At 39.3% G+C, this 24,632-nt stretch overlaps 1 protein-coding gene across 1 annotated transcript; it reads left to right on the top strand.

Moving 5' to 3' along the window:
* On the top strand, positions 1-22,011 carry BMX (BMX non-receptor tyrosine kinase). Its single transcript, XM_069027435.1, is given in 14 exon segments — positions 1-32; positions 34-131; positions 1,125-1,247; positions 8,967-9,195; positions 12,571-12,630; positions 13,418-13,472; positions 15,030-15,097; positions 15,768-15,809; positions 15,811-15,970; positions 17,921-17,985; positions 18,920-19,038; positions 20,823-20,971; positions 21,936-21,977; positions 21,979-22,011. Coding segments are annotated over 14 exon segments (1,275 nt in total).
* Positions 22,012-24,632: the final 2,621 nt, after the last annotated feature.

The following is a 24,632-nucleotide window of genomic DNA, read 5'->3' as shown; positions in this document are numbered from 1 at the left end:
ATGGAGAAGAAAACAATTCTAGAAGAACTTTTAAAGGAGTCATAACAAAAGAAAAATATCACCAATTAATTAGAAGAAAAGGTTCTTTGTTCTGACAAAATCAAACACTTCTGATTATGAATATGACAAAGGCATATGAAATATATTTTTAAAATAAGCTGTTTTAAGATTTTCCAGTGCCACTCTCATTTTCTTCTTTGAAACTTGATTAGATATTATGTGTTATAAAAACAGTTGCACTTTGTTTTGAGTTGAATTATAGGGTATCAAATCCTAGCTTCATTTCAGGAAAACACTTATGTGCAGGCTAAAGAGTGTTTATATTCAAAACAACCCCTACAGTTGTGCTTACCTTTGAGCATCTGTTTGTGTCCTTCCAAGGGGAACTTCAGCAAGTAATTAACACTGACATATGTTTACACACTGCCTTGGATAGGGATGTTTTCCTTGTTGTGGCTTTGCTCTCAACTGATGTAAATAACTGGCTTCAGAATTTACCTGTATGAGACGTAATTAGTGCAGAATCTCATCCCTCAGCTGCACAAAGCAGATGGTTAAACTGTCCTTGTTTCCTAAGGAATGACTATATATCACAAAAGGGTGGCCTTTCACTCAAAAGATCTCCCATTGGGAATATATGTTCCAGGCAACTCATTTTCATTTTTTTGCTCCTTTTCATACATTTGAACTCCTGCTGTGAGTTACATCCCATTACAGAACTGCAGGGAAGCTCACTGAGAATAAACTCCGTTGCCTTGCCAAAATTATCAATGCCACAGGTAGGCTTTGGGCCTGCAATTGAGGTGTTTTCCCCTTAATTCCTCCTTTTTTCTGTCCTATTCTCCCCTTCTGCCCTGTACTCCTGCAGCTGAAGCAGATGCTTTCTCTGATGTAGGGCTGAGTCTTGTAAACCTTGTAACTGACTTAGGAAGGAATTTGATCTATATATTAGATGCAGGTAGGGCATCAAGGAGATTTTTTACTACCTTTCTCTTAAAATTTGACAAACCTGAAGCTATGGCTTTTACATCTTGAAGCACAACATTATACAAAATCATCCAACTAGAATACTTCATATTGTGTTAACATTAGTTTACAATCTGCTGTGGCTTTTTCTCTCTTAGGAAGAAAGAAAGTGAAGGGGGGGTCAATTAGGATTGAGAAAATCAGATTTGTTAAGATAGTGAATATTGAGGAAATAATGCCTTCTGCAAGACAATATTGTTTTCAGGTTAGCCATGAAATTAGTTTCATTTATGTTTCTTCTGAAATATGCCTGTTGTCCTAAGGTTACACTTTCTGTCCCTGTCCTAACCTGATATTGCTGAGAGCTGCTGATACTGATACCTTATGGTTGGATACAGTGGTTTTAAAGCCCTTTTCCAACCTAAACACATCTGTAATTCTAAGATATTTACAGCAAGGAAAGAACCAGTCCCTATTACTGAAGCTGCAACTTTCCTGAAATATTTTAATTGACTGTCATGGAATTTAGATCAAGTCTTGTTTCTTTCATGTTCACAAATCTATCAGATACTTGCTTTAATTTTATCTGGAATATATCTGTGTCATTATCATTTATTTTAAAGCAGAATTAATCACATAAAGTTCTTCTTTTAATTCTCTCTGTCTAATTCCATTCCTCTCTTTTGGCCTCGACGCCAGAGCAGGATCTGCCCCCTGACTGCCTGACTGCCATACAAGTGTGCCACATTCATGAAATCCAAGGCTATGCCTTGTATTAGGAGATGCAGCTGCCAAAAGCACATTTGTTCAAAAACTTAATGTCATGAGAAAAGTGTAACTTCGAATTTGTTGCCTTTCATCAGTTTCAGATGCCCAACTCAGATTCCTCCAGGAGCCTCCATCAATCCCAGTTCTGTGGGCAGTGGGACAAGCAGATGTGAGAAATGGTCACAGATTCCCTGCTGGAGTGCCAGTGACAGACTGCCCCACCACGAGCAGCAGGCTGCTAGAGTTACTGAACAGTGCATTAATTCATGACCTTGCAGTAATTGCCTTGCCCGAGAGCAAGCCCATGACAGAAACATAACATTTAACTGCCTGGTTGATCCTAGGTGTCATTCTGAGCTTTCTTTTTCCTTCTCCCTCCCTCAGTGTTGTGGCACCAAATGACACATTTACGTTAAATTAGCGTATTTATGTCAGGAGTACATAATTCAGTTCAGTAGGGAAAAGTGTGTGCTATAGTTTCAGGATGGGGCACTGGGAAAACAGTTTCTAAGAGACTTTAGGATCATGCTAGCTGAACATAAATTCCTGCTGTGATGCTGTGGCCAAAGGAGCTAATGGCATCCTTGGACATGGAAGCAGGCACATATTGAGTAAAAGCACTCGACATGTTTTGACACTGCTGTGATCACCAAGAGAATATTGTGTCTAGTTCTGGTGACTGTAATTGAAGAAAGATGTTGTGAGCTGAACAGATGTCAAAGGAGAGGCTTGACAATGACTAATAGATTGGATGGATAACATGTTAAAGAGAAAAGCTCACAGGGCTCCACCATTTCACTGCATAAGGAGACAGGAAGCACATTGATCAATATGTGTGTACTCACCAGTGGGAGTAAACATTTAACAAGAGCTCTTTGGGCTAACACACAAAAGCAGTAAAGTGGCATTTGAAATTCTGTACAGATGACTGAAAAGCAATGTACACAAGGGAAATGAAACCCTGACCTAATACAGACACACACAGAGACAGCCCAGTACTAAATGTAATCTAAAAAGCCAAGCAGATGTTAGTAATTATCAGGTAGGCATTGAAGGAAGATAGGCTGAAAACAAGCCAAACAAGCTGATTGTTTATTTTGTTAGTAGTAGTTAAGCTGTAGGACTACTTACTGAAGGATGTTATAGATCCTAGTTATTTGCTTAAAAAGGTAACAATGAATTCACAGAAGAAATAGACTGCTCAAGGGGTATTAGGTATAACTGCACCACCTTTGGATCAGGATTCTCTGGTACTGTACAGCTGCCTTGAGCATGTTTTTTTCCTCAATACTTGTTACTGGATGCTGCCTGGTTCCTGGACTTGATGAGCATTTGGTCTGGCTTTGTGTAACATGAGCCAGAAGCTGGAGGATGAATGTGGAAAAACTGAAGTGGAAAGAAAGACTTTACATGTGGATTATAAAGTCTTCTGTACACAGATGATGGGAATATCCAGAAATATTTGATGTCATCCTTTGTTTCTGCAACTGTCCTTAGGACACTTTGACTAAAACAGTACACTCTTATAATATTTAAATTTATACCATTTCATGTGTGTGCTAAGCTTTTCTCAACATCATAACTGCTATACAATGTAGCTTTTAGTACAAGCAGGGGAAATAAAACACTAAATTATATCTGCCATGTTTGATCAAAAAGTTAGTGCCATTTTTACCTACTGAATAAACCAGATGGAATTTTTTTTGTCTTTATTCTTAATACCTCTAGTTAAATTCTAATCTTTGCTGTAAGACCCTTCTAGTCATGATGTCCCATAAGCTGGATGCGTAGGAGCAATAGAAATTGAGCAAAAGAGAGTGCATGGGTGAGTGTAAAACAATACAGTTTTAGAAGCTAAACTCTTGCATTAATATCTCTTTTTCTAAACAATGTGATTTCATTTGCATAATTTATTTTAACATGATTTTCTGACATATTTTTTGTACAATTTAGTTACAGTTAAGTTATTTCAGGATTTTAGGTTTTATCTGTATAGACTGAGAGAGGAACATTTGTACAACAGTACCCCCCTGGGTGTCACATTTTCAGAGGGGAATTCTCTCATGTCTGTGTACATGTTAAACAGTAAAAGACCATGTTTGGTATATGGAATAGCAGTTTATGGATATTTGGGCTACTGCCTTTTAAATTGTGATTATTTGAAATTTCAGAAGACTGTAGTTGATTTGTCTTAAGCTTTTACAGTCAAAAATAAAAAAGTATGAACCCAAAATTAAAAGTTAATCCAAAAATGTAATTGAGAGCAGTTAGGAACTTGATTTATGATTGTGAGATTGCCTGTATCAATTTTGAAAATTGAAATTAATGATACTGGCTTATCTACTATTACCACAGGTTTCATCATTATGGAATACTTAAAAATGTACAGAGCTGACAATTGATTTGTGACAGTAATTTGAAGAGCTTCATGCAGTTTCAAAGTCACCTGTTACAACAGCAAATAAGGCCATGAAAGCCCCAGTCAGCTGCAAGGGCAAGTAAACACCCCATTACCAGTCATGGATGGCTTAGCCAGGAGAAGAACTAAAAAGATAATTTTTGCATATTGAACACTTCAGTTATGTCAGATAATGCCTGCATGTTAATGTGCTGTACTCCAAGTGTGTTCCTAAATGTACTCTAAATTTGTTCCTAAATAAGTTCCTGGTGTTGCTAGCAGAGATGTGTGGAGCACAGGGAGACTTGTCTCTGTAGGGATGGCTCCAAACTGCCTCAAGCTTGTGACCACTGGGTAATTGAAGGCAGTATTTCTTAATCACTGATTCATAGACTAAAAGAGTCAATGAAAAAAACTTCAACAAGGTTGAAGCCAGCAGAACATGAGCCATTGTGTGCCCAGCTGGTCAAGAAGGCCAATGCTGGTAGCAATACTGGCTACAGTCATTGTAGAAATGTCTATTAAGTAAAAGGCTTATTTCCAGAGGGATCAGGGTACACCATCAAAATTAGCTCTCTGGTATGTAGGAGGTCCCCATTCCTAGAGATCCCAAAATGTCCTCTCCACCACCCTCCTCAGTGAAAACAGTGCAGGGCAAGCATTGTGCCTATGCTATACCTGCTATACCTGCCCTGCAGGGTGAGAAGTGGTGATGAACTGCACTTCTCTCAGGCAGTCCCAAAGCTGTGCTCTTTTGGACGTGGGTCATGGGTACAGATGCCTGCTTAGGAATGCCAGTTTAGCCCAACCTTACAGAGGCAGCCTCTAAATTAATGAACTGGGAGGTGCATCTGAGCTCTTTATGTGCTCTTGCCTTCAGCTAGACTTTATATCAGACAGAAACCCAGAAGTGTGGTGTCCCAGCAGCACTCGCTGGGCCGTGCTGTCTGTCTGAAACAGGCAGGATTTCACAGACCCAGAGACAAACAGGACATCAGGATGCCAAAAAGTAGTGCTTGAGCTCAATTTGACCTGAGTCCTCCAGCACAAAGTTGCTTGATCAAAAAGGTCAAGAGCTGACAGAGTTAAGAATGAAAGTAAATTTGAAGATTTTTTCCTCTGTTTATTTCCTCATCTATCTCCTCCTCAATAAATGCTACAGCAATAGTGATATCTTTGACCTTAGTTTTACTGCCCAACTTAATTATTGACATTCATAGGTGGGAAGGAGGTAATGATGACAAGAGAAGAGACCAAAGTGGCTTAAGTTATGATGTGTTTATCTCTTAAATAAAAGGACTAACAGTAGGGTCTGACTGATGGTTACACACCTTCTGACAAATTTAAATGGATTATGTTTCGAATCACAGGATTTTTAAATCTGTATTTCCTGCACTTTTTAAAATTTGTTTTCTTTTCTGTATATTTAGATCTGGGTCTATTTCCTAGTTTCTCTCTATTATCAGAAAGTAACTTAAAGAAAAAAGAAAGAAAAGCTGGAATTTTTATTTGTGCAGTTGATATGAAAAGCCAGGGCTTTCAGAAACACATAGATTGTCAAGAGACAGAAGATAAAAATCACAAGAGCTGTAAAATGGAGCTTTGAGAAGAAATAATAATAAAGCCTTAGAGAGAAGCTATGAACAAAGAAGCTTTTGACTTTTTTTTTCTGATAGTGAGACTTGAAAGCAATAGCATTGTGAACATGTAGCAGCATAGCCTGTTTTGAATATCGTGGTCTGTTATGCCTGGGTTCCATCAGGAGATGCTTTGTCTATCTGGAGAGATCATCAGTCATGCAAATCTGCTTCTGAACATTTTGGGTTCTGCTAAGTCTTTATGATTCATTTCTGCTATCTGCTTGAGTTCAGAGAAGATATTTTTAAAGTGAAGTTTAAAAAGCAGGGACGTGACAGTTTTTTGATGGGTACTTCTGAAACAGGTTCAGTAAATGAAGCTATAATAATTACCACATCTGGATAGAACAAATTGACTACATTTTCCCAAGCCATATGATATAATCAGATTTAGAAGGCTAATACTGACTTCTCATAGTGAGGAACAGTCTATATTTAGTCACAAAGCTACTTCTATAAGCTCCCAGCACATTTTTACTTTGTCCTTTCATCTCTTCAGTTTGATCATCAGAGGTGTCACCATCCCCCTGGCCTTCTTTCTGCCTCCCTCTCAGTTCATGTCCCTCACCTCTCCAGCATCTGCAAGGCTTTCTCCCTTGCTTTTTTCCCAACTGACCCGAGGTGTCACTTTTGTACAAGGCATCACTTTTGCACACTCGCATCCTGCACCTTTGATGCCTCCGTTTCTTTCATCAGTTCAGCATTATACCTCTCGTCTGCTGCAGAGGAGCTGGAGCCTACAGAGTGATGCCATTACAAAGAATATTGGGAACAAAAGGTCCCTTCATGGGAGCCAGAGGGCACTTCCTCTGTGCTTTGATAACCACAGGAAGCAGGAGCTTCCTACCTGAGAAATACTTTAACCTCTACTGGTGTCTGGCATCCACTGTCTTTGCAATGGACAAGGGTTCATGTAGGTCAGACCAAGACTCTGGTAGAGCAGATGAAGTTCACTGAGTGAACACACATATCCTCTCATTGTTACATATTGGACAAGCCTTATGGCACCTGAAGTGATCCAGCACATGCTCCCAGATGTGTAATAGTTATGCAGTTCTGCAGATATTAATCATTCCTCATGTGCACATCAGAGCTGAATCTCAGACAGTCACCTGTGGCCCTCTCTAGATGGCTGTGGCACAGTCATCATTATGAAAACCACAATAATGCCACTGCAAGCATAAAGGAAAGAACAGGATCCACTCAGTTACTCAGGAAATGCTCTGGGACTTTCAGCCAATGTTGGACATGGAAAGCTGTATATATGGACACAAATCAGGACATTAATCTCTACCAGACTACACATGAAGTCTGTCCAGAATATTGCAACAGTCAAATATACATCCAGCAGTGAAACACAGATGTGCTCATCTTGGACTGGTTCTTTTCCCTGGCAGGTTGGACAAAGAAAAATTAGTTTCCATTATAATAATTCTATACACCATTTACTTTTCCCAATGCTTTCTAGTTTCTTCTGCTCACACAAAAAGATGAAAGTTCCATTAGAAGATGACACTCTGATCATGTCCAAAAAAAAACCTCACAGGAAATGAAAGAGCAATTTAATCTTTAAAACTCTCAAAAATTACAAAGGCCTAATGTCAGAGGTGCACATCAGCTCATAAATATGATTACTGAATATCAATTTTCTCTAATATCTCTAGGTGCCCTAAAGAGACAACAGTTTAATCTCTGGACTATATTTTTTCCCATCTTTCTGACAACTGCAGGCAACTCTAGTTCTCTCATTATTCCACAAAGCCACAAAGGCACTCTAAGATTTGAGTCCTGCCTAACTCAGGCCCTCCGCTATAAGGTCCTTTCCACCAGTCAAATATGACCAACAGGGACCACCAAGTAGCATTACTTGATGAGTAACAGATCTACTTCTAGTCAAGAGAAGAGGACTCTTCTGTGACTGATACCTCTGTAAAGAATGAATATCTCGTTGGAGCTTGGTGTGATGAGATTGAGATTTTTTGTTTGCAGAAGAGTTTATGTGTGTCTTCTGGCTCAGTGGATTCAATCAGGTTCTGTGTTTTCTTCTTGTTTAAATTAAGAAATGTCAATAAATAGAGAACAAACATACATAGAATGCCATGGTCACTTGGACTTGATTTAAAGGAATCACAGCCTGCTGAAAGACACTTGGCATTTTCCTGACAATGCATTACAGTGTTTTTTAGTGATAAATAAATAAATAAGTGGCATTTGCAGCCTGTTCTCCTAAGTCATTCTTACTTTCTCTCATCCTTAGCTGTCAGGGTTTCAAGTGTAGTTTTCTCTGCTCTTAATTAAAGCATTGTGATGTCTGACATTTCCCTGATTTCTAAATGCATTTCAGTGCCTTCATTTTAGATAAGCTTTTGCCCGTGATTTGATGGATGTCACCTAACTTTAATGCCAGGCTTCTTGTCCAAGTCATTTGCACAGATATCCTGAACAGCCCCTAATGAGGTAGACACTTCTGCAGGGTGACATATTTCACGTGAAGACATGGGTCAAAACCTTGTGAGATGAATCCCATAGTTACATACCAATTACATTCAACTCTGCCCAGGGAAAGTTAGGCACCAAGGAGTGAGATTCCTTATATCCAACATGCTTGGCAGAGAAACATCAGAAATGCCTGTAAAGGAAAGGGAGTGATTTAGAATTAGCATAGCTTTGGCTTTCAGTGATTAGTAATAAACAGTTGATCAATGCTTGTTGTGTTTGATGATAAAGTTACTATTGATCAAAAGCCATTAGAAAAACCCCCCGAAATTATTTTTAAAATACTCTGATGGGATCTTTTGATACCTGTTGTATCACAGTTAGTTATAGTAAAGCACAGCTTGGTCAAGTGGTGTCCAGAGCAGAGGAACTGCAACAGTTCAGAGAGGTGGCAGGATTGTGACACAAATCAGGTCTATCCTGTAATTCTGGTAATGAGAGCTTCCTATTACAGCAGTGTCAGTCTTCACTCAAGGTTAATTGCTTCTGCTGTCATCATCGTGGAATTTGGTTCTGTACTCGCCTGTCTCTCACATGTGGACAACAGCGCCTGGGCTGCTTTCCTCATCCATTCTAAATGGATAAAGGAAAAAGCTGCATGCCTGTCCCCATCTTCTGAACTTTGATTAATTTGATTATTCATTATGTATGTTGAAGATATAAGTGATCATATTCATGTCATTTGTTAATTCTTATTGCAGCCTGTGCAGCATTGCCTTATCATTTATTTCCTCTGTCTTCAAAATCTGAAGCGCAGAAGCCTGTCCTGCCCCAGGGGCTGCCACCAGACAAGTCAGCCCTGAATATGGCTGTGGCTCAATGCAACCATGAACACACAGGAAATTCAGCTATCCAGCTTGTCAGAAGCAATAAATACTGTGTATCACAAGAAAATCACTCTGACTGTTGGACAGTAAGGGATTTGGAAGGGTAAGTATGCCCTGCAGAATGCTTTTGTTCCATGACCAAACGCTTCCTCATACCTCATCTTCAAAGACAAGACTGCAGACAGCCCTGGCACCTTTCAGGATCTATGTTAGAATTACCTCAGTAGATTTAAACATTGCTCTAGAATTGTCTTCTGTACAACTCCATTTTCATTACCATCCATGGCAGGCAGGTTGAATAAAACTTACAGGAGTCACTTCCTAGTGCAATAGCTAAGATAGTATTCAGTGGCCTTATTTTTTATATGTGCCTAAAGAAGGACTTGTGTACACAGAACCTGTGTGTACACATTTTTTACAACTATTTAATTTGCATGAATAAAAAGATAAAATCTCTCCTAACAAATGTTGCCTCCTGTTTGTGTGCAAACCAGTTTTAGATCAGCACCATTACAACTGCAGTAGTAGAGACAGCATGGGAGACCAGTGAGAACTGCTGAGGCATGAATCCTGTGTGACTTCAGTCTCGACTCAGCTTTTTCCCCAAAGACAGGGCATCCCTATCCTGCCATTAAAAATGGCCAGTAAAAATGGTTTAATTTTTCTTTTTGAGGTTCACAAATGGAGAAATTCCCTTCAGCAAATTAAAATAAGATTTTTTCATTAATATCCATCAAGGGCAGAAAAGAGTACATTTTCCAAGTTATTAAATGAGAAACAGCTTCAGGAGTTCACTGGAGACCAAGGCAGTACAACAAAGAGGAGTTGCCTGGAAGAGATAAGGTTCATGGTGTGTCTCAGGATGGATACTAGCTGAGTTTAATTTTATCTACTTGACAGAAATGTGGAAGGGAAGAATTTTTGAGCTAGGGGATCCCCAAATTGCTTTGGAACAGACTGAAATTATTTGATCTAGTCATAATTCCCTGATTACGTTTACAATTACAAGAAAACCAACAAATAAAGCCACTTAAACTTGAGGCAAAGTGTCTGCACTTCATAACTAACAAGATTGCATACAGTTGTGGATGAAGAAAGCAGCACATGACCCTGCCAACTCAAAGAAAATGATAAATTGATAATCTGAGATATGCTCCTAAACATCTTCATTTAGGGTTATGTAAAAATACATGATACAGGCAGCTTTGCTTATGGAGCCTGAATAGAGGGCTCTAAGATGGATGAAGGAGCAGAGAGGCATTCAGAAAAAGGAAGCACATTTACAGTTTTTTTTCCTTTGGGTTGAAAAACTGAGGCTTTTGCAGTCTTGATTGCATAAGGAAAAGTCACATATGCACTGTAACAAAACCTTTAAATTCTGCTTGAAAAAAAAGAATGAAGATCTTGATTTCTTGAATGTAGGAAGAACAAATATCAGGACTTACCTGTTTCACCTGTTTTTATGAATGATCAGTTTTCTTGTGCTACTGAGATCTGTGTTAAAGGAACTCTTCCCGCCCATGTCCACCCATATTCAAATATACAATTTATTCCCCACATTTATTTTTCTGATGGGTGCGACATCCAGTCCACCTTAAACCTAAGGATGCTTGTTGGCCCCTGTAACGTAGATCCATCATGCCAGCTCCTCTGAGTGGTAGCTCAGCTGTCCATATTCACTTAGCTTCTCAATTTCAGCTGGCATTGTACAGGGAAGAGTGCTGAGCCTATCTACTGGCTTTTCATGATCAGCCTTGGCTAGTTTTCAGGCAGCCATTAGTCACTGGTGTCCATCACAGCGCCTGAGATGGCACACGAGGACATCCTTGAATGGCTGCTCCAACCTCCCACTCAACAACCACGGAGGAAGAAACCATTTCAATGTCTAGCAAAAAGAGTTCTTCACTGAAATGCAATTTTCTACAATAAATTGCTTCTGTATTTTTATGCATGGTAAATAGAAGCAGAAATGTTTTAAGCATGAGCATTTCTGTTAGTGGCGCTCTAAAAAGTGGGTCTTTGATTAATTCCTTTTCCTGTTTTAAGTGGCCAGTCTCAGGTGCAGTCATGTATGCTATTCAAACCAAGAACTGTTTATCTTGTGGGAATGAAGGATTTGTACCAAGTACTTACTTGAGAAAGCTGCCTTGGAATGATGATAACCCAAGGTTAATCAATATGCAGCCATCTACTGCTTAAGTGTTTTCCACACCAGTCTAGTAAAGATGAGGCAATATTTCTTTTTAAATAATCTTCTGAGTATTAAGCATAAAATTTCCTGAAATGCTTAGAATCAGATAAAATTTATCTTCTTGACTCACACATTAATACAAAAACCATCCTGGTTTCATTTAAATCAGTAGGGTTTTGTAACTGACTTCAATGATGCTGGGATTTCAATCTTTGTACTCTTATTTTAACATTAAATCTGCCTTGCTAGCACTCTTGTGCTTTTATATGTATGTATGTGAGTAGTCCAGTGCAGGATAAAGGGAGTCCAGATCTGTCAAAGTGATAGATCAGATCCATCTTTCCCTTTTTAGTAAGACAACATGACATTTTAAGCATTAGATGTATGCCAAACTATTTGAATGAAACAGAATAGATTGTCTCATAATAAACAATACTGGACAAAATTCAGAGATTTCCTTGAAAAATCTAGACTCTTCTAGTATCCTGTGAAAGGAACCATAAAAAAGAATCTTTATTATTTCTGTACAAGAGGTTATTTAGAGGCCTCTTTCTTTGTCACATGAACTCCTGTCATCTGTCATGCTAAGAACATTTGTTTGGAAAGTCTAAGGTTGTGCAATTTTGGAAATCTTCCATGTAGTCTCTGAAAAGGTAGATGCAATCTCCTCATAAGGTCACTGAAGGGAGATGTAGTGTCACTGCCTGTTACAGCATGCACTGAGAATATTTGGCTTTCTAACATACTGCACAGTGGAGGAGAAAGGCTGTTTGAGTATTCACCAAGTGATAAAAAAATCCAGACAATTATATGTGTCAATTTTTAAAAATGTTCATCTTAGACCATGGCATAACTACTCAAGAAAAAAATATACAGAGCATTACTTTCAACCCAAGAAAGGAGTTTTTCATAGAGTCATTGAATCTTATAATGGTTTGTGTTGGAAGGGACCTTTAAACACCATCTAGTCCCTGCCATGGAGAGGGATGTTTTTCACTAGACCAGGTTGCTCAAAGCCCCATCTAACATGATTTCAAACACTTCCAGGGATGGGGCATTCACAACTTCTCTGGGCAAACAGTTCCAGCATCTCACCCCCCTCCTCATGAAAAGTATCTTCCTTATGTCCAGTCCAAATTTACCCTCATTCTGTTTATCACCATTACTCCTTGCCTCGTTACTACAGGCCTTAGTACAATGCCTGTCTCCATCTTTCTGACAAGCCCTTTTGAGTATTGAAAGGCTGGAAGTTTTTCACAATTTTAGCATATTGTATTTTCATTGCAGGGGAAATTCCTGTGTCAGCGAACTGACATTGGCAGAAGAACAGAGCATTGCTAAGCATGAGTGAGTTGATAGAACCCATCTTCAGGAGAAGCAGAATATTTTTTGGGCAGAGCTTGCATTTCCACTTTACATGTTCACTATACATACAGCAATGGTATCCTGTGTATGGCTGTGCTAATAATGATAATAATTATAGATATTGTCATCAGCAACTGCCTGCAGGCCTCTGAAGGCATGAAGGTATTTGTTTTCAGGGAAAGAAAAAGTCATTTGGACAAATGAGTCTTGTATGCCAAAATGATGCTACATGAAAGGGAACTGCTAATAAAGACTTCATTGGGGCTCCCTGAACTGATGTGACAGAGCATGTTTGGATTGTTTCTCCCATTTGGAAACTCTCAGTTTATTTCGTTTACTTAAATATTATGTAACCAGAAGGTTACATAATAAAAATAAGGTTAGAGGAGAGCTGTGTACCTCCCAAGTTTAAGACTGTGTCATGGTCTTCAGGAGACAGAGCAAACTGCTTCTGATAGAGCTCCTGGCAGAACTTGAGGGCAGCAGGATACTCCTCTAAGTAGTTACTGTAAAAAGTCAATGTCACAGAATGGACCCAGACAAGGGTCCATTTAGGGCAAGGCTCATGAGGGGAAGCAGATGGGAACTAATGGTTTCCCTGTAATCTCATGGCAAATAACCACGTATGCAGGACAAGTCCCAGATCTACCCTCTGACTTTTAAAAGCAGTTTTGAAAATATTTATAATGTCTGGTATTTTTTTGTGTGTCTGCTGGACTTTATTCAGAAACCATCCTGAGAATAATAAGCCAAGTATTTCTCTTTGTAGTTGGTATGCAGGTAATAGCTCCCATGCCCAGTCTGAGCAGCTGCCCTGTCAGAAGGTCCTACAAATCCTTTATTGCTTCTCTGTGAACAACCACAGAATGGTTTCTGTGTCTGTTGTCTTTGCTCTGCTATGTAGCTAGAGGATGCTGATGCTCTTCAAATAGCTGTAGTATTGTAAGTGTTAGAAATTCTTGTGCTGACTTGGTATTGATAGTCATATTTCCAAAAATGCCTCTCCTACATAAATGAACAAATTTTGCACCTCTAAAATAGTCTTAGAACAAAGTCACACTGAGTGCATTTCCCATCAAGCTCTGTTTTTCAGTTTTCACCTCTAGTCCTGTGTTGTTTGCTCCAGTGTGGCTTTTTCTGCAGGTCAGTCTAGAGGAATCCTCTGAGATGGTTTTACGATATACAAATGTGGAGTAAAACCAGCTCACCCAGACAAGAACACTACCTGAGCAATCTCAGCACTGTGCTCACTGAGTGTGGACTGGATGCAGCTGACTCGGAGCAAGGATGGGGATTAGTCAGGTGCACAAGGAGATGACTGCACAAATACTTGTCCATGTCTCTTTCTGGAAGAGACACAGCCTCATCCATGCTTTCCTCTTGGATGTGCTGTGTAAACTTGTTTTCTTCTTGTGGCTTGCTATTTGCTCTCACTCAGTCTTGATGGTACTCAGCCACCAACTCCTTTGATGGAACACGATCCTTTGGGAGCCTTGGCTCACTGTCCTTTTCCTTAGACCTGCACAAGAGGTTCAGAATGAAGTTCAAGTGTGGCCAAAAATTGGGAAATTATTGACAAAATTATGTCCCTGTCCCCAAAGATGCTGGATACCACTGGCTCCAATTAACTTTAGGGGACAGGAAATTTCCTTCAAACTTCACAGCAATGAACTTCTAGATTTCTTCTTTCCTCCCTGCAATATAGAGGTGTAGCTGTTAAATGAACTCTGAAAACCAGAATTTCCAGCCCAGACTGGCAAATCATTAACAGAAGTAAAGTTGGATAGCAAAAGTTAGGATTAGAGAACCACATAAAGACTAAAAATAGTGCAAAGATAGAGTACAGCGAGAATCTTTTTACTTCTTCAGTATTTCAGAAATACTTAGACAATGGAAAATACATCAATCTAATTCTTAATGTAAAGGAACTAAGTGTGGTGGATAGGGCTCTTATACATGGTGGTGATTGGGTCTTATAAACTGTACAGCCGCTGGAGGGGACATGAGGTTAATAACTCTTCATCTCCCCACTTATAAATCTGTATCTCTGCAACAAAACAAAATTGCAAACAACTTACTTCGTGTCTGGGCTGGGGTAGAACTCATCTAATTTTAAATATTTATAGTGGGATACCACAGCCACTTACCTAGACCTTCTCTTTAGTGGAAAGAAATATTTCTCAGGCATAATTCATCTTGTCCTAATGTAGTCCTTAAAGGAGTTCGGATGAGTCATGTCTCCTTCTTTCTGGACATTACGCTGTAAAAGCCTTGAACTCACTGAAATTAATCCCAACCTCATTGCTTGTTTCTTGTAAATTGGGGGTTTTTGGGGGGTTGTTTGGTTGGTTGGTTGGTTTGGTTTTGGTTTTTTAAATTAGGGAAAAGAAGGTGCTTTTCTGGTTCTGTCTAGCCAGGCAGGAATGTAGACTGCATCTGTACTCAACAAGGTTCCTTGCTGAGTATCCAGTGAATGTGTAGCATTTCTATGAGTGTGCCATGGACACATGGCTTGGTGTGACTGGTCAACAGCAAAATCTCTACATTGTGTTAAAAATTAACCTGGGGCACATTCGGGTCATATTCATTCTTTGAATTTGCACATGAAAGTGGCTCCCTGAATGGGGAAACAGGTCCAGAACTGTCTCATCTAAATAATGACATGTAGCAGGCACGTAATCTGGGGGAATAGAGTAGTCTCAAGAGTGAGAGAGAAGGAAGGGAATGGGAATGGGAGCTGGAATGGGAAGAAGGGGAAGGGAGAAGGGATGGGGAAAAGGAGGGGGAGGAAGGGAAGATGTTAAAAATTGGATGTAGAACCAATGCAAGGGCAGAATGTGAAAGTGTTGCTCCAGATGTAACTGTTGGGAGACAACTGCTAACCATCAGATTTCAGTAGAATATGCTGCAGGAATGTCCAGTGGGCTGGGAGCCTGTACTGCATATCTCAGGAGGCAGAAGCAGGCTGAGGCAAATTGAAGTTTTCCTGGTGACATCTACTACGTATTTTGTTACTTGGCCAGCTGGAGCACTGCAGCTCATGCAACAACTAACCAATCTATTAACACAAGGGCTGGAAGGCACTTTGCAAGGTTTTGACATGTACTGCATTATGTGATGTTTTTAATTAGTAAAAAAGGAACAGTTGAGCATTACATGTGTACAAACCCCTGAGAACAAGTACTACCTCACTGAAAATTACTACTTTGAATCAATTCCCAAACTTATACACTACCACCAGCACAACTTAGCTTTCTGGAAGTATGTTAGGATGTTTTTGGTGCTGTTTCTGGAGAGCTGTCAGTTCAGGCAAGGAGATCTTGTAAGGTATCCCAGAGGAGAAGTGGTGCTGGGAAGGCAGGGGCATGACCTAACACTGGTCAGTTCTACCCCTCGGGGTCAGCCACAGCTGCACTGCCTTTGCTGGCACTCTCCCCAGAAAGCATTGTGGTCTGCTGAGCAGAGACACCCAGCTGGCTCAGCACAGGCAGCTCTGGAGGAGCAGCACTAAGGTCACATGTAACCAGCACTGCCCACCATGATCCTTGTGGGTCCCTTCCAATCCAGGATATTCTACATTCTGATGCCCTCTGCTGCAGAGTGGAGCTGACAGTTCTACAGCAATGCACACTGTGCTGCCTGCCTTCATGGGCTCCAGGCTCAGGAATTAATGTGCTGCTTCGCAGCACAGACATCCAACATACTTGGTAAAGGGTAGGAAGGATCCCTTCCCATGACTACTTAGTAGCTGACCAAACAGCCATTAGACAAGTATTCAGTCAAAAAACAGATGGAATATAATTTTGAGCATACACTGTACAGCGCAAAGTGTTTGGGATGATTAAGTTTCCCAAAATAAAAAAAAATAAAATCATCAAATAATAAATAGAAATTATTGTACATTTCTCTAAGTTTTGTTCTTCAAATATCAATGCAATGTACTGAAAGAAATCATTGAAACTGGATCCCATCTGAAACTGAGTCCCATCTCAGACTTCAATTACTCCATTTCAAGAAGGATTGAGTGTTCTTCTGCTTATTACTTTGAAACTTTTTATTGATGACAATAAATCTTTTTTCAAAAGAAGACTCAGTATTGACAAAATTACAGTGTTATAGCCAAAACCTGAAATAAGATTTAGCAGCACAAAAGTGTGGCCTTAATAGTGGGAAAACCCCGCATTTATCTGCAAGTTTACAAGCATTTCAAGTTGTTTTGATGAGGGGATCAGTCCTTTCAAGGTCTTCTACCTAAAGTTTATGTAAAACTTAGCTTTCAAAAATGCTGTCCTTCATTGGGGAAATAAACTGTTATTTTATTGGCTTAATAATAGTGAACGCAACCAAATTTCTGGTGCATTACACTTCAGGGTCAGTAGCAATATTTTGCCTTCTAACTCTAGACAAAAACATACTGAAGATTTTTGACAATTTATGTTACAGTCTTGCTTTATTTTTCAATTGGGGTGCAGTCCCCTCAGGTAGCATTTTTGTTATATTGTTGATGCTTTCAAAGAATTGCCTTTATGTGTAAACAAAGCTGTTACATCCATACTTCACCAGTTACCACAAACTGATTCAGAAATCAGAAATGTCAGAGAACTTAAGTAGCAGAATTCAAGCTGTAAATATAAAGTCAGTTTCCTGAAAACTGGCTGTGCACCATGGGAAAGCAGAAATAAAACTTGAGCTTGATTTCAGATTGAAAACTGTAGATGCAAACAGTACCACAGAAGTTAATGAGCATGCACACAGAGAATACAGCCCTAGATAAATGTTCTCAAGTGATCATTTGCAGAAATAGGCTTCTACTGAACTTCTCATAAATTAAGCTGCTTAAATTGCCTTTCACTCTGTTTGTAGTGCATTGCAAATAATCCAATCAATGCTTTTCACTTTTTGATGCCTTGGTAAATTCTGAGGCTACTGAAAAGGGCCCAGAGTAGGAAGCCTTTTAAAAGATATTGTTTAGTTTCTTGCCCTGTGGCTGTTTTTCCAGTTGAATGTGGGTTTCTCACCTTTGTTTCTCATCCTACAATTTCCTTATTTTTAAAGCTGGGATAATGCTACAGAAGGTTTTTTCAATCAATAGTCAAAAAGTGAAACAAGAGAGTGACTTACTATTCCCTAACAGTTTCAAACATAATTGCATCAATCAAAGATGTAATTATTCATTGAAATGCTAAAGGACAGTAATTATTAGCAAACACCTGATGGTTTTTGGTCCTCTTTGTGTTCTTTCCACTCATCTCTTTTCATTTCTCCCCTAAAGGCTGCTAGGAACTGTTTGATTGACGGCAAACTTACTGTGAAAGTATCTGACCTTGGGATGACAAGGTAAGTGAAAGAATTGGCAGCCTGGTGAAGCTCTGATGTTGGTGTATATGCAGTTTACTGGCGTTGATCAGCTGCAGCTGGCTGTCAGGGAAGTTAAGACATGGAGTGTGACACAGCACTTTGTGTTTTCTTTCCATTAATGACCATAAGTCATTATGCAATAAGAATAAAGAATATAGAGTCACTCAGCTGTCTCAAAAAGTTAAGGCTTAAAGGCAAATCATAGCTGAGAGATTTCAGTAGTCATGTTTGTAAAGAAATCTCAAAGTTTACCTTGGGTACAAGATTTGCACCTGATTTGGGGACCAGGCATCTTAATCAGTGGCCTCAATGAAGAGAATTGGAGAGGATGAGCAGCTGATGGAACATGTCCTCTGAGCAGAGGCTGAGGGAGAGAGCTGCTTAACCTGGAGAAGAGGGGGATAGAGGAGATCTAAAAGCTCCCTATAGCCACTTACAAAGCTCTTGGAGCCCAGGAAGTCTTTTCTGTGCCAGGTCATGTAACAGCAGACATTGGCCACAGGCTGCAACTCGGGAAGTTCAAGCTGGATAGTAAGAGAAGTTGTTTCTCCAGGAGGGTGGTGGAAGAGTGAAACGTGCTGGTCAGGAAGATGGCAACCTTTGGAGGTTTTTAAGACTTAGCAACACAGATCCATGGTTGACCTGCTCTGATATTGGCAGTAACCCTACTTGAGCAGAAGGCTGGGCTAGATTGGCCTGACAAGAGATGTTTCTGTGATTCTGCATCATTTCCCTAGTAAGCTGATAGCAATGATCTGTTCAAGATTATAGGTAATGTCTCTATCAGGTATTCTTTGGAAATCTGAGGTTCTGCCTAGGCTTTCTTTAGGAACCTTATGATGTTCAAGGAAGAAGCAGTAAATAGTATTTCACTGTAATTCATTCACAACCAAGTTTGGTTCTTGCCTTTTAGGTATGGTCTGGATAACGTGTATATAAGTTCTCTAGGAACCAGGTTTCCAGTGAAGTGGTCAGCACAAGAAGTTTTTCATCACACCAAATTTAGCAGCAAGTCAGATGCATGGGCCTTTCCTATGCATGGAATTTGACATATGAATTTGTATGTATGTATGCCATTATATTTGGATTTCATCAGCTTGTTAAGCAGAAATGTTAGACATTGAACACACTGAAGGGCTATAAAAAGCAGTTATAGCTTGTGTTCTTTTTTAATATTTTTTATGCAAACAAGCCCTATCCTATCTGGATTTTTTTAGCCCTAGGATTCTTCCTTAAGGCAAACAGAAACTGCCCACTCCACATTTGCTACATATGTGTTTAATAGGGTCAAGTAAACTTTGGCAGTGGAGATCAAGTCGAATCTTTAGTCTGCCTAGACCATAAATCAGTGTTGCCCAGCTGTGGGAGTCTCTGTGAGCTGGGACTCTGTATCTCAGCCAAAAGTGTATCTGTTTGCAGATCACTTTCCACCAGGAATTTCAAACATTTGAACATCTAGTTCTGTGGTTTCAAGCTGTGATTTCCAAATCCCTGGAGTCTGCTCAGTGTTTCTAAAACTCTGCAAAAGGTGTCAAAGGAAAAAAAACGTTTTGTGAACAGGCTTGAATTTCACTTATCTGGATCTGCTCCTCCAGCAGGAATATTTTGGCAGCTGTCAAATCGATGAAAGATTGGCATTGAACCACAGTGAATAAAGCAGATAAAAGTGCTTCTGAATGTTGGGTGGCTTCTTATCTTTAACCTCAGCTAGTCTCCCTGTGTTAGCAACTCTGGCAGAAAAACAGCTCATTCATGCCCTTTAGAAGTCGTTTGTAATATATACAATTAAATCAGAAGTTGGATTTTGTGGTGATACATTTTCTCTTTGCTCCTATTGATTAAATCCTGGCCCCAGGCTTTGCTGTCATTAACTTCAATATTGGCATTAACTTCAATGAGAAATTTTATTTTTCCTTAGAAGATCTTTTTATCATTTTAACACTATCCATTGATGCTGTGGAAGCAAGGGGAGGGTGGGATCAGTCCATTCTTGTTTGATTGTTTTTAAGTAATGAGCCTCTAAAGGGCTAAAGAACAGATCTGATGTATTCATATCCCAAAAGCAGATGTCAGAGAACAAAGAATCCTGGTTTTTTAATGTTCTCATCACAGAAGGCTGGGATTTGGATGCCATTTTAGTGTCACTGTGACACTACAATGCTCTAGTCTTCAAGCTGGAGAGAAATCAAACATCCTATAAATTTCTTTTTTAAAAAAATTACAGCCAATATTATATATCATTGTGAAATAAATATTTCACTTTTTTTTTTTCTTTAGGGTAGGCATGTTATCACATATATTCAGTTACAACCAAAATTGTTTCTTGCAAGGCTATAATTATGAATTATTGATTATTATATTACTCAGTGTTTCTATTGCTTCTGTGTAATCCAGTTTTTAAGCATATGTGTAACTGACACTGTAAAATATTTGGAAATCTTTCTGATACCAAGGAAGTGTATGTCGCACTCAGAAAAATCAGTAATTTTCTTATTATTTTAGAAAGACATAGATACCTATAATTTTCATTTTGTTTTTCCTTCCTTCTGTGCACACACACATACATAAGAGGATGTCTGCATGTATTCTGCAGAAAATTCAGCCCAACATTGTTCCCATTAAATATATTTTATAACTAACTTTATCACCTAAATGCATCTACTTCTGCAGTAGGAGTTATTTTACATTCAGGTACAGAATCACACTTGTCAGTCATCTTTTTTGGACAATATTCTCAGAGTATGAGCAGTTTAATGCTGCATGTGTATCTTGTTTCGTGAAAAAGGACTTATCTTGTATTTCTTGACTTTCATTTTATATCTTAATGTGGGAGGTGTTCACTTTGAGAAAGCAGCCCTGTGAGCTTCATGGTAATTTGCAGAAAGTTTCTCAAGGATTCAGACTTTACAGACCACAGCAGGTTTCAACCATCATCTACCAGATACCGGCCAACTGCTGGTATGAGGTATGTGTGTACATCTGCACATACAAACTGGAGAAAACAAAGTAATAGGAGTCACTGGGAGTCTCTACTGATAGTTGAATTGATGCTTATAATGAAAATATCCTTTAATAAAAGCCATTGCTTGTAAGTAACACATTCTATATTATCTAGTTTAGGACATGGTTAATACAGGAAATGGGGCACAAAGGCAGGTTGGTTTCCTTTTTTTTCAGAAGCACGTATTTAAGCATAATACCCTTCAGCATCAACAAAATGTACAGGATGAGATTTCTCTCACCTAATTTTAACAGTTTAAAAATTGCGTGCTGAGCTAAACTCACTGTCTAAATTTGTTCCATGATTACAGGACCATTACTGGTATCTCCCCATGGTCATTTGCCTTTCCTCCCACAGACATAGAGGACTCCAGTTTTAGGGGTAACTCTGTGTGAAATAACCCTGCCCTTACAACAAGAAGGATGTGTTACCCCATCGATGAGTCTTCTAGGAGCTTTAAGTCAGACACTGATCGTGCTCATTTGATTTTGAGATCTGCATCTTCTGTGCCAAAAATTTCCCTGATTTATTGTTCCTCTTCACCTAAATTTTGATCAGCTGTCTGTAGACCATGACTTGTTTCTCACCAGCAGCAAAGAACTGTTTTGCACATTATTGATGACACCATGAAATGACTGTGATGTTCTCTTCTCTTTTTTAATATAATTGTCAGGAAAATGAGTAAAGTGACTTATATTAGAGGACATATTAATGCAAAGAAAGAAGATTAAACTATCACAATGTAAGATAGATAATTAAGTTTATTTATATTTACCTCCTGCAACTTTATTTTAGCATGCAGAAATTTGTAGCAACATCACTCTCTATGAATTTCTGCATGCTAAAATCACGAAAAACTAATGCAAATTACAGTTCCTGAATTATTTTAAAATGAAATTACTATACCCATCATCTTTGCTTCATTTACCTACCAGAACAGCTCCCTGTGTTTTATCAGCTGTTACCATTCTTTTGAGGCATTGAGAGAAGGCAGCAGAGCTTGAAAAATAAGATTCAGAAACAGATGACTCTGCATACTGGCTCCATATCACCTGCCTGCTATACAAGAGCTGAACCTAAAATCTGCCTGACATTAGCCACCCTTATTATTCTGTATTTTAGTGTTCTTCTCATTTAATCAGGGGGTTGACCAAGCAGCATATGGAGAAAGCGTTTGTGACACTCTGTGGGTGACAGAATTTGGAATGATACTGTGGAAGAATATAATTTTTGTTAGCATTTTTTCAAGACTTCTCAGACACTGAGATATATATACCAATTATGTGCACTCCTTCAGTGCCTCCAAACTGTCATTATTTGGCCTTAAGTGGAAATGTAAACAGGGAAATATATGCTTGGTAGGTTTTCTGATTATCACAACTCATCTGAATGTGTTTTTTCTTAATAATCACCTGAAGCTGACACCTAAAGTCAAATTTAGAACTACTGCAAGTGACAGCAACATAAATAGATATAGTCTTACTTTCAATTACTTAGAAATTACTACAGGTAAAATATTTTATCTGTTTTCTCATCATTATTATTGACTTTAGTTTTGGCCCTGAGGGCGTATATTTGATTTGAAATTCATTCTAAGCTGCATATTTAGGATATTTTCAATTTAGCAACATATGAGGCATCTACTAGAGTGTTATTGCTTCCTGCAATAACTGGTAGAAATAAAGAAAATAGCGTTTTATGCAGAATTCTATAGTCACTGAAACACTAAACGGTAAATTTGCTGATCTCTATAAAACTTGAGAAGCAAAAATTTGAAGATAAATGAAAATGCTATTAATATAATTGCTTAGCCAAATATTTTACTCCTGAGGCACTGAAATTTGGCTTCTGATGTTAGTGCTTGAATAGGAGCACCCACCTTTCAAATGTGCACAGCACTACAAAAATTAGTGCTAACTTCAGCAAGTCTTGAGATACCAGATACATCTGAAGCTCATAAGTGTAACAGAGGGATCTAAACTTAGACACTGACAGTTGCAAAATGCTGATCTAATATGTATAAAGAGGTTTTAAAATAATTTCTGAAATAAATCCTTTCCTCTCTTCTCATATCTGAGCTAGTTCAGCGTATGATGCCCATAAGAGTCCAAGTGATGCCTGCTTGCCCTTTCCCTGATGGAGCTGGCCCAGCCCTAAAAGAGACCCCTCTGCAGCTCTAGTTTGAGCTCACCTGAACCTAAGGAATAAGAAATGCAGGGTGCAGACATGTGGGGAAGGGGAGAAAGCAATGAAGGTCTCTGGCCAGACAGAGGCTCCCGTGGCTGTGCTTGCCCGCATTGCCTGGTCCCAGCACTGGAAGCTGGCTCGGAGAGCACATCCTTGTCTTCGTGGGGAGCTGCAGGTGTGTTTGAAGGAAAGCTGCATTTGGGGTTATGCAAATGACTTTGGGGATCTGTGCAGGCCTGGGGGCCGTGGAGGCTGCACGGGAGGGAGGGGTAGGGCTTGCTATGATGCTGCCTGTGAACCAACCCGGGCCAGGGCGTGCTGACTCAGAGAAAGGGGCAGGGAGGGGTGCTGACCCTGAGAAAGTAGGAGAGGGAGGGCCCCCCAGCACAGGTGAGAGCTATTGGTGGGGCTAATGCATGCAGCTGATTTTTTTCATATAAAAGCCTTTTTATTTATGTTCTTCCAACACCCTGCTATATCCTTTCAGTGGCTTTTTGTGCTGACAATTCTCAATAATGTTTTTTGATTCATAGCACAGCTTTTAAAATTAATTGTATTGAAATTAAAGCTTTGTCATAATGAAAAAGTTAATCTTAACAACAGATCTGAAGATGGCTGTCATGACCAATTACTTTATTTGATTGTTTCCAGCTTTGCCATTCCTTTTTTGTGTTACTGCACAGTAAGTAGGAAGACCCCAAATAGTTGATTTATTTATCCTAAAAGTTCAGCTCAAGTACTAAGGCTGGGGGATGTTATGGCAATGGAATATGTGGTATAGATAAGCAACTTAAAAAAAAGTATTTTCATTCCTTTGCATTAGTGTCTAGTTTGCAGTTAATTAGTATCATCTGCTTACCATTTTGAACTGCTTCATTTAACGGTCTTGTCTCTTAAATTGGAAATGAATGTAGAGCATTATGTCAGCGTTTTGTGAACCTGTAGAGCCCAGATATACTTTTCAAATATATTTTTGGTTGCTTTCTACAAATTGTGATCATTTTGGAGGTCCATGATTTTAAGAGTTCATTAATTTTCTGAGCATTTTTCATGCAGGATCATGTTTGCTACTGGCTTTTTGTTGCAATCCAGGACTGAGTATCAGACACCTTGTGAGTTTCAGTGACTGGGTGTGTACAGAAAAAAACACACTGGCATGGTTGCAGCTATGGTGGGGGACCTACAAGACTCAGAATCACAGAAAATCTGGCTGAAAATGTCCTCTGGAGGTCATCCAGCCAAACTTCTCACTCAGAGTGGATTACACCCACTGCTCCATCAGCCTTACCTTTGTCTACCTGATCTCTGAACACTTCCAAAGGTGGAGATCTCACAGAGTACAGAACAGGCAACCTGGTCCAGTGCTGCACTATCCTCCACGTGAACAGATTTTGTTTTTCAGGTGCAACCAGACCTTCCCAAGCGTCAGCCTACTGCC

Source organism: Aphelocoma coerulescens, chromosome 1 (genome assembly GCF_041296385.1).
Source record: "Aphelocoma coerulescens isolate FSJ_1873_10779 chromosome 1, UR_Acoe_1.0, whole genome shotgun sequence".
NCBI lineage: Eukaryota > Metazoa > Chordata > Aves > Passeriformes > Corvidae > Aphelocoma > Aphelocoma coerulescens.
This window is presented reverse-complemented; position numbering and strand designations above follow the sequence as displayed.